The sequence below is a fragment of the Diaporthe batatas genome (genome assembly GCF_019321695.1).
Source record: "Diaporthe batatas strain CRI 302-4 chromosome Unknown Contig00010, whole genome shotgun sequence".
In the NCBI taxonomy this organism is placed as follows: Eukaryota; Fungi; Ascomycota; class Sordariomycetes; order Diaporthales; family Diaporthaceae; genus Diaporthe; species Diaporthe batatas.
The window spans coordinates 107,790-118,350 of record NW_025408557.1 but is presented as its reverse complement, the minus strand read 5'-3'; the positions used below and the strand labels follow the sequence as shown (position 1 = coordinate 118,350).

Here is a 10,561-nt window from a genome sequence, read left to right as displayed (position 1 = left end):
TCGCGAGGAAGTTGAACTACGGGGATCTGCGCAAACCGCCTTATTACTTCAAATGTTTCGAAAACCTGCAACAGTCAGCATCAAGAATCAAAACCACTCGCAGCCAAATATCAAAGCGTAACACAACCCGCCGCGCTGTTTGACTCGGTTAGTATCCTTAGTATCCCTTCAACATCAGCACATCACGCAGCCTACCCCCCAAGCTCCAACATGAGCTGTTCAAACTCCGCGTCGGGGCCAGCACCCCCCGCCTCTGCCTGCTGATCACGAGCCAGCCGGCCCACCCTCCACGGCGGCAGCTTCGCACCGGCACCCCCCCGCCGTGGGCAGTCGCGGGCGACGTGGCCGGCACCGTTGCAGGCGCGGCAGGTGACACCAGCCACGAACCGGGCGGGCGCCGTGCACAAGGACCGGCGGTGGCCGGGCCGGCCGCAGTTGTCGCACGCCCGGCCCTCGTCGTCCCGGAACGTCCCGTTCATGACGGCCAGCTGGCGCAGCTGGGCGCGCTTGCGCCGGTTCTGGTCCTCGGGGCTGCAGGCGGCGGCCTCGATGACCTCGTCGATGAGCCTCCTGGCGTGGTCGGCCTCTGCCTGCGTGTCGGCCCTGATGAGGCAGTGGAGCGGCTCCTGCTGGTCGTTGTTGTTGTTAGTCCCGTGGCCCCGGGGGTGGTGGTGGTGGTGACCGCCGGCCCGGCCCTCCTTGACGGAGCCCTTGCCCCGGATGGCGACGTGCGCGCCCGACTCCTCGCTCATGGCCGCTAGGCTCTGGCCGCGGGGCCCGAGGATCTGGCCTATGAAGTTGATGCCTGGGAAGTCGCGGACCGGGATGTAGACTTTGGTGGTGACGACAGGATCCCGCTTGAGGCTACAGTGCAACAAGTCACGGGGCCGCTGGTAGCCTGGGATGGTGTCCAGGGCGGCGCCGACGAGCGCGCGGCGTTCGGCCTCCAGGCCCTGGCGGTAGCGGTGCTGGCGGGTGTTGGTGCGGCGGCCTGAGGCGTCGTACTTGGGGGCTGGCGAGGGTGGTCTTTTCGAGTCTGAGCTGGGCGGTGGGGCCGGGCCGCCGCCGCCGCCCTGCATCTTCTGGCCGATCTCCTCGATCCGGAAGTGCGTGGCGTACGCTTCGAGCTGTTCGGGCGTCATGGCTGTTGTGATGGCGGTCTTGAGGCCGTTCAGCGCGGCGACCTGGCTTTCTGGGCCCCATCGTGTTCTTCGTTGACCTTTCGCTGGCCTGGGGATAGATCCAGGTGATTTGGGCGGATACATCTTTGGGAGGATCTTGATGTGGTCGTCCTGAGAGGGGTTCTAGAATGATGATCAGGAAGTTGAGCTTTTGTGGTTAGTAGCAGTTAGTCCGTTATTGCGATGCTTTGGATCTGGAAGTTAGTAGATATGCTGTGGCTGGGAAAGCCTTGACGGCATAGCGTATCGGGAGATGTTTGGTGGTGGTGTAGAATGAAAACCCGTGAAACGTGCAGCCGAGAGGGGTGGTCATTTATATATGTTCATTCATCATGGTTTCTGTTCATTTTTTGGCCATATGACTAACACAGAACTAACTCTGCACCTTTCCTCAACAGTCCCACACCACGCTGTCTAGGCCGAAGCCAGACGGCTTGTAGAGGGAACTAGAGCCGAAAGCCAGAGACGGCGCCAAATTAAATTAAAAGCATAATACTTGAAGTAACCGTGCGTCATTAACCTGGAGTGATTCCAGTCCTTAGAAGAAATCTACGTAAGACACCTTGTCAAAAGTTCTGGGAGACTTGCACTAGGCGCTGAAGTTCAACAAGGTGACAGATTTACAGCCACTAATATCGAAATACCGCATTATGTGATTTATCAGCTTTCGTTTCTGTTCCGTATACGTCCTGAGCCATACACAGAGATGCTAAGAAAGTAATTTTCCTCCTCGATGCTAATAATGGCACCGCATTGCCAATAAGTGACTAGTATCAACAAGCAGGTATCAATTTAGGCATCAAAGGCTGAGCATGTTCGTCGCCACACAGACCCTTCTCGTCTCTGACTGCTGTTGAGATCTAATGGCAATGAACCGCCCATGTCTGTACCTAGGTAGTGAGATTGTGGCCGTCTCGGATCATGAAAATGGCACGCTCGAGGCCTCTCAGCATGCACGACTTATTTTTTACTTGTTACTCGACAGCCTCCCGTGGATCGGCCTCCTACCTACGTATTGGACAGCCTCCTATGGAATAGCATTCTGCTGGTCGATCTCTTGTGGGGAGGCTTTGGTGAAATCGACTTCCGGGCTATGAACCCCATTGGGAAACCTGGGTATATACGAGCAGGGTCGCCGAGCATGTTACCTCGTAAGCCAGCCATAGGGATGCAGGGAAAGCTTATCCTCAGATTTGGTGAATAGTGGTTGATTCTTTCAGTCCAGAATATATGGTTTCGCTTCTATTCCGTATACATCCGAGGACAAGTCCAGAATATAGCTAGCTGAACGTGCAGGCCTTTCGGAATTAAGAGACTTCGTGATGAGCTTGGATCCGGTATTCGCTTCGCCGCGACAGCATCTGCGTAGCGACGATCTGGGCAACCTTGCAGTGACCCCCATAAGACGACCTCATGCCTCCCACATGACTATCTAGGCACCTTTCATAGAAGAACTTCCATAGGAGACTCTTCCATTGAAAGTCTGTCATAGAACACGTCTTAGCTTCAGCCACATTACATTAATGATACAAAGTTAATACTATGTACTTACATATCACATTCTATTTATATTACTACTAATATTATAACCTTATACACTCGATTCAAAATATTTATTACTATATATAGGTACTACATACGTTTTTTATAGACACTAGAATTGAAGCTACCTAGGAAAATATCTTTTAAAAGAATAAATTCGATATGTCCCTGTGGGGAAGTCTGCACTTGGTTAATTTGGCAGAAGGTGAGCAAGCATAAGTGTGCTCCGCTTTGATTCTGTGAGTGTTTTTTTAATCCCTCATTTCGTCGTATTTGCTCCTCTTTGGACGTAAAGTTCAGACATTAGCTCTTGTAAACTGACTATTTAGTTCACCTATTTCCAAATCTCGATACCGTTTCGGTCATTGGATTGGAGGAGACGTGGTTGCGGAGAACATTGCAGCCCAGATCCCACCTGTAGCCGAGACAGCAAGTCCAGCGTGGTATAAGGTTCAGGTGCGCTTCTTTGAGTCTCTGTTTATCTGGAACCAGATTCTCAGGCTTTTCCAGTTTTCCTGTTTAGATATGGAGCATATGATCAGGGTATGTTTTCTTGCAGTGATTGTCAACTCAATCTCGGTAGTTCTACATACCTGGATGGCCGTAGCACCTTGCGTACTCCCTTATTGGCTTCGAGATTCGAAATATTTGGTGGCAGTTATCGCATACTTGGATATCACTTATCACAGGCTTCGAGTTTTCCAAGGGTGTCTCCAAGGTTGTCGTGCTCTCCTTGCTGGATGTCTGCGAGATCGGTCTGGTAGTCTCACCGCTTCCTATGCTAGTCTTACCGGGTGACCTCGGGACTGGAGTGGGCGCATCCCAGTTTGTTGTGTTCATCGTGGTGACTGTTTCCCAGCTTGTTGTGCTCATCTTGGTGAATGCCTCCGGCTCGGGCTTCCGTCCGAAAGCTTTCGAAATACGATTGAAGAACGAAGGCCCCGTGGGTGTTTGTCTGTCTGATACAAGAGACTGAGGAGACGAATGACATTTGTTAGCCCTTGAATTTATATCTCAGCAGTCATCTTTTATGTTACCTGGGCCAGGTCCACGGCGATTGAGACCTTTCCTTTCATCGTGGGATCAGCTGCAAGATCGTTGACGACTTTGACCAAATCATCACGAGAGAGGAGGGCTATGCGAGCCTCGAGGTCTGGCTTGTGCATCTTGTGTCGAAATGTTTCGGCCGCACCTAGAAGGTTGTCCGCTAACGCTGGGCTGGAATGCTGATGTGGAAGTTTTAGGATAGCAGCGCAGGACAAACATCCACGGAATGTAAAATAGTATGGAAAATTCAATTGAAAGCCCGTGGCCAGAAATTTGTAAACGGATCAAGCCCGGCTTTTATACAGGGCCTTCCAATAGTTCCGAGTTTTGATCATGCGGAATCGCTTGCACCTAATTTTAACGATTGAGGCAGTGTGAACTACTAGACTGGCGCACGCGCCAGGAAGAAGAAACCAAAGCTTCCTCGCTGGTTCTAGTTTAGGGCTAATAAGTACGCGGAGCTTGGTTCGGGTGCCTGCTACGCGGCCACCGCAAATCAAATGTGGTCACCTAAGTAGCAGCTAGGCAGTGCTCGTTGTCCAGCATCCTCTAGAAGCAGTTGAGCCTCGATCGATTAGAATTCGGTAGAAAAGCCCACTATGGGATAATGAGCAAGCCACCCAGGATGACGTTCTCTCTTGCTTAAGCAAATGGCCCTGTCAGCGTAGTCTAAACCATGTGATGGCTTAGTGAAACCACTTTAAGGTGGGGTACTGTTAGCTCCAGATGGACTCGACCTTGATAGTGGAGGTTAAGCACAGCATAATATGCAAGCTTTAGTGCAAAGTCACAACATGTGACATAACGTCAACTTGCAGAAGTGGGTTAGGCGGGTGCCATTGCGGTCTGCATCTGATTCCATACGGAGTGTATATAGTCCATCCATACGGTGGTGAACATTCAATGAAGGTATATGGTTGAAGGGTGATCCTTTGACTTGTCTTTCCAGATGAACATGGTAGAGTGCACAGCGAGAGTTCTCTCTACAGCGGAGTCAGCATACATCACTCCGGCACCAGCTCTCCTAGAGACTTCCACAAGTCACATCGGAATCCTCGCCCCCCCTCCCACGTGTAAGCATTCGCCAGTCTAAATTTGTTCACCTGTCCCGGTCCAGTGCAATATGGTAAGCCGTTTATGACCTTTATTGATGGACAAGTGGCGTTGAAGTCTATGAGGTAAGGGTCGTAGATGCTGTAGGTCGGCCACTCGCTGACAGGGTTGAAGCTCGTATTCCCCGTGGACAGGCCATTTGCAAGGGCGTTGGAGATGGACGGGTTGTCATGGACGATGAAGTTTCCCAGCATATGCATGAAAGCAAGAACCTGTATTCAACGTCAGCATGCGTTCATTCTTGCTTTCGCTGACTGCTGAGGAGGTTATGGTCCATACGTAATCAGGGCTGTAGTAATCTCCAGAATACGGCCAGCTAGTGAAACCGGCGCCGTCTGCCCCATGATACGCGTTGGGGATAGAGAATTGGTACTTCCAGCTCTTCCCACCATTCATGTTGTCGCTATAGGCCTCGGCCAACCAGTAAGAGGGACAGATGAATGTAGTTTCGCCATAGATAGCGATAGCACGCTGCATCTGGCCAGTCGCAGCCGTGCTCTGGTTGAGGTTTGTAGGGGCAGAGTCTCCCGTGGTAGCCCATTTTGGGTCAGCTTGGTTGACGGTTTCGTTGTTCGTCGGGTAGTAGAGAAGAATCTTGGCGATATCGTTGTTGGAGAGCATCGGAAACGTGACCCGCAAGTATTCTACCATTTCACCAATGGTGGTGATATTCCGTAGAACGAATTGTGCGGCTTCGAGTGCATTATGCCCAGTCAACATATTCAGGCCGTTGACGTTGCCATGCGCAAGTTGTTTGCTGGGGACATCCTGGATTATCTTGCCATCCGTTACGGGCAGGAAGGCCCATGTCGAAAGACTTCCGCTCTGCGATACGTCCGCACTTGCGTTCATGAGTGTCGCTGAATCTGCTTCGACGAGGCAGTCGAATATGGCCTTGGACCCGTTGCGGAGATATGCATTCTTGGTATCGCAACCTGCGGCAGTAGCGAATGCATAATATGCTTGAGACGGCTGCCAGTCCTCTAATCGGAGAAATTAGCTTAGCAACTTTGAGAAGAACGGAAGTGCTGTCGGGTGCATCGTACTATAGCCATATTGAAAAGGGAGAAAAGGGCTCCCGGAGACCGAGTTCCTGAACAAGGACGTGCCCAATGTGCCACCGTATGCAAGACTATATTTTGGGAGCACATTAGCAGCCACTTAGAGCACCGCAATTCCTTGCCGACTTGGTGGCATCGATAGTGGATTTGCACAAGGCAAGAGAATGGGGGAACACACTCGTGCAGCATGACGCTTCCTCCCCCAGCGCTTTCACCTAGAATCGTGACCCTCGTTTTATCCCCTCCAAAGAGGTGAATATATTGCTGCACCCAATGAAGAGCCAGTTGTTGGTCCAACAGGCCGGCGTTGGCCACGCCCTTTCTATAAACTTCGTCCGAGGATAGAAAGCCAAATGCCCCAAGCTACAAATTCGTCTTAGTGCCTGGCTGAATCATCTGGAGCGCAGGCATGACTCACCCGATACTGGATGTTGACACCGAGAAAGCTGTTATTGTTGTTTGTTATCAGGGGCGTCAGATCGAGTCTTCCGCTTCCCTGCGCGTAAGCACCGCCATGAATGTAGACAAGAACGGGCAAGATCGGTTTCGTGTCGGCAGCAGCCGGTGCGAAAACCTGGTTGGATTTAGCAGTGGGCAAATTTAATACAGGTAATCATCATCCCCACATTCAAGAAGAGGCAATCCTCGCTGCTTTGTGAATTATCCGCAGGGGTGTATTCGCTCGAGGCACCAGGGCTCTGCGGACACTGCGCTGGCCAGGTATCGGCTTGTATAAGCGAATCTTGCTCCTTGTCAGGTGCGCGAGGAGTTTGCCATCTAAGGTTTCCCGCAGTGCTCTGCGCAAACCGTATACTGTGAACCACATTAGAACAGTTTGCCATACAATGCTTGCCAGGTGAGCTTTAGAAGTAGTTTACTTACCCTTGAAAGATGTTCAGACCGGCAGATTCATTGTACCAGCCCTGGTATCGTCCATAGCCCAAGTCTACTGTACGTGAAGATTCATTGACCCGCGCTTTTGAAGCAAAATGAGCATACGGTGGCCCCCGGAATGCACAAGCCTCGAGGGCGAATAGCACGGTGTAAGCCAGTAGTGTCAGCATCATTGCGAATAGGTCCGTTTTTCTTTAATCTCAGCATAACTTGAACGAGAAGACCATGAACAAAGAGTCAGGAGGGGAAGTTGAGAACTTGCACTGAAATAACAGCTAAATGCAACGATAATGCAGCCATATGCAACGAAAATGCAGCTATATGCAAGACGTCATGGGCCAGGGATCAGAATAAGCGGCTGAAGTTTGACGCTCGCGATTGCTGGACTGCGAGTATTGTGGGGTTCAGTCAGCATGAGTCCATTTTGACTGGGATTTTCCTCCAATCCATCAAGCTTTGGCGGGTTATGAGCGGGCTATTCGCTGCTGGGACATGAGCGGGAAAGAGTCGGTCTGAACTTGAAGTCCTCGAGATCCAGGGAGACGGCACCGGTCAATAACATTGAATGCTCGGACGGATGTCCTAGCCAACGGCATGGAGGCTACTCTTAGTCAAATACTATACCGAGGTATTCTCTTTGTTCGGAGCCTCTTATCAGCCGGGTACTCCCGTTCTTAGTCTAGTGTTGACAATCGTCACGCACGTGTTGGTCAGTTCTAATGCTGGTCAAGTCCGAAATCCCTACCAAAGGCACAAATACACGGGCAACAGCCAACTTTGCGCCAACAGAAATGTTGATCTCTGGTAGGATCTTTGTGTGACCTGTAATGCCGGCGCCAAGAACGTGGTACAAGATGTTTTAGTCTATTGTTGCTAGAGGCTGTCGGTGCTACCACATTCCCCTCACGACCTCGGGAGTTTCCTGCACTGCATGCACGTACCCGGGGGTCAGACCTTCGGTTGCCCCCTACGCCTCCCGGCGTAGGGGGCGCCAAAACCCCCGCACGGCCAAAACCCCCACACACTTAAGAAAAATAAAACACTATACTTAACTTAGTCTAATTTACTTAAAAGAAATAGTATAAAGGAAAAAAAAGTAGTTTTATAAACCTTATTTTTTAGGGAATTTAAATAAAATAAGTATAAAATTCTAGGGTTAAGGTTTAACTAGATTTTATTACTTTTTTATATTTTATATAATTATAAATATAAATTTTATAATAGTTAAGTAGAAGCTATAGGGAAGCGCCCTAGAGGCGCCCTAGCGCCTAGTTATACCCCTTTCTTAAACCCTTTAAAAGGTAGGTAATATTTACTTATTTTTTTTTTAAAAAAAGTAAGAATTAGTTTTATATTAAACTTAAACTTAATAAACCTTTAAACCTTTTTTTATTTATATTATTATATTTAATATTATAGTTTATTATAATTTTAATTTTTTTTTATACTATTTATAATACTATTAAAAATAGATAATTAAAGGAGGAGGTTTTAAATAAGTTTAAATAATAATAAAAGGAGTTTAAATACCTTTTTAATAAGTAATACTTTTACTTAAAAATAAAAATAAAATTAAATTCTTTAATAGAAGATAAATACCCTTAAAGTAGTTAGGATTATTTTAAAAATTAAATTAAAGAATTTAAAGTTAATTAATATTATTTTATTATTTATAGTTTATACTTTATAGTAATATAATAGTTAAATAATAAACTTTAAAAGGGTTTATATTTTTAATTATAATTTTTTATAATAATAAAATAAAATAATTTATATATTTAACTATATTAATAAAAGTATTAAAACTATTAAAATATTTATATAAAATTTAAAAGAAAGGAAATAAATTTATATTTAATTATTATAAGTAAAATAAATTTAAGATTTTTAATAATAACTTTAAAAGATTTTTAAAGTATTTTTAAGGTTATTTAAAATTTAATTAATTTTACTTATTAATAAGAAAATTAAAACCTTTAATTTTTATTAATATCTTAAAATTTTAAAATTAAAATAAAAGTTAAAAATAATAATTTTAAAGTTAAGTTTTTTTTTAAATTATAAAGCTAAATTTCCTTAAAATTTAAATTAAATATACTTTAAATTTATTAAATATTAAAAATAAAATAATTAAAGTTATTTAAATAATTTAAATTAATATATTTAAATAAATTAAAAAAATATAAGAAATTAAAAATAAAGTATAAAAGGTAATAAAACCTTTAATAAAAAAGAATAAAGGAAAATTCTTTAAAATAATATTATAACTTTTAAAGGAACTTAAAGTTTATTATATATAAAGGTTAAAGTTAAAAATTTTAAGGTAAAAGTTTATATATTTAATTTAATTAAAATATTTAAAAAATAACTTTAAAACTATTTTAAAATTTAATTCTTTTAATAATAATAAAAATTAATTATTTATTATTATTATAATAATATTTATTATTATATTTTAAACTATTTAATATTAATAAAAGTTATAATATTTATAAATTAAGTTTAAAGTTATAATAATTATTAATTAAAGAGTTATTAAAGGTAAAGTTAAAATAAAAGTTAAGGATTATTTTAATTATTTATTAAAATAATATTTAAAATAAAGAAGTTAAATTAATAATTAAAATTAAAAAAGAAAAAATAATAGAAATTTATAATACTTTTATAATTTTAAAGGAAGTAATTATAATATAAAGTTAGAAGTATATTAAAATTAACCTTAATATTTAAATTTAAATAAACTTAATTAGTATTTTTTATAAGAAAATTTAATTTAAAGAAATTAAGGAAATCCTTAATATTTATTAAAGGAATTAATTATATTTTAATATTTATTTATAAAGTTTTTAAATCTTTTTTAATTAAAAACTATTTTAAAATTAAAAAAGAATTTAAAATATTTTTATTATTAATTAAAAGTATTTTAAGTTTATTTTATTATTAAAAATTTTAAGTTTATAATATTTTTAAATAAGGTTAAAAAGTTATTTAAAGAATTAATAATTTTAAAAGGATAACTTATATATTATTTAATAAATTATAAAATTCTTTATAAAAATTAAAGATAAAATATTTATTATTATATTATTTTTCTAATTAATAACCTTTTAATTTAAATAATAAAGAAAAGTAATAAAAGTTAAAAGGAATAAATAAAAAAGAAAAATTATTTTTAATCTTTTTAATTATATTTATAATTAAAGGTTTAAAGGAGTTTTTATAAAAGTTAGAGTAAAAGAACTTCCTTTTAAAAAAGGTAAATTATATAATTAAATTAAAAGAAATATTATTATTTTTTATTTTTTATTTATTATTATTAAAAAGTTAAAGATTTTAAAAAGTAATTAAAAGAGTTTAAAAATTAAATAAATTACTTTTAATAAGAGTTTAATAAGGGTTTTAATTTTATTTATTTTTAAAAGAATAATACTTTTTAACTTTATATTAACTATTAGGTTTTTAATAAAATAATAATTAAAAATTATTATTTATTATTATTAATTTTAAGATTTTAAACTAACTATTAAATATAAAGTATTTTTAAGAATTAATTTAATTAATATTTATTATTAAATTTATATTTAAAAAGGATAAATAAAAATTATATTTTATATATATTATAATTATTATAAATTTAAAGTAGTACTATTTAAATTAATTAATACTTTTATTATATTTTAATTATTTATTATAAAGGTTTTAAATAATTATATTAATATTTAT

General features: G+C 41.0%; 3 protein-coding genes across 3 annotated transcripts; all 3 read right to left on the bottom strand.

Annotated features, from left to right (window-relative positions):
• Nucleotides 1-191: 191 nt before the first annotated feature.
• KVR01_008557 (uncharacterized protein) lies at nt 192-1,533 on the bottom strand (the record flags this gene model as incomplete). The annotated part of the gene is made up of 1 exon (XM_044792135.1): nt 192-1,533. The coding sequence occupies exon 1, from the start codon at nt 1,263-1,265 to the stop codon at nt 192-194; it is 1,074 nt and encodes a 357-aa protein (XP_044642324.1). The 5' UTR covers nt 1,266-1,533.
• Nucleotides 1,534-3,085: 1,552 nt separating this feature from the next.
• KVR01_008721 (uncharacterized protein) lies at nt 3,086-3,993 on the bottom strand (the record flags this gene model as incomplete). The annotated part of the gene is made up of 3 exons (XM_044789952.1): nt 3,761-3,993; nt 3,317-3,695; nt 3,086-3,138 (listed from the first exon to the last, which is right to left on the bottom strand). The coding sequence occupies exons 1-3, from the start codon at nt 3,887-3,889 to the stop codon at nt 3,086-3,088; spliced, it is 561 nt and encodes a 186-aa protein (XP_044642488.1). The 5' UTR covers nt 3,890-3,993.
• A 781-nt stretch (nt 3,994-4,774) lies between these two features.
• Nucleotides 4,775-7,008, bottom strand: KVR01_008769 (uncharacterized protein; the record flags this gene model as incomplete). The annotated part of the gene is made up of 7 exons (XM_044791620.1): nt 4,775-5,095; nt 5,163-5,866; nt 5,930-6,015; nt 6,123-6,307; nt 6,363-6,518; nt 6,571-6,757; nt 6,827-7,008. The coding sequence occupies 7 exons, from the start codon at nt 7,006-7,008 to the stop codon at nt 4,775-4,777; spliced, it is 1,821 nt and encodes a 606-aa protein (XP_044642536.1).
• Between the last annotated feature and the right edge of the window lie 3,553 nt (nt 7,009-10,561).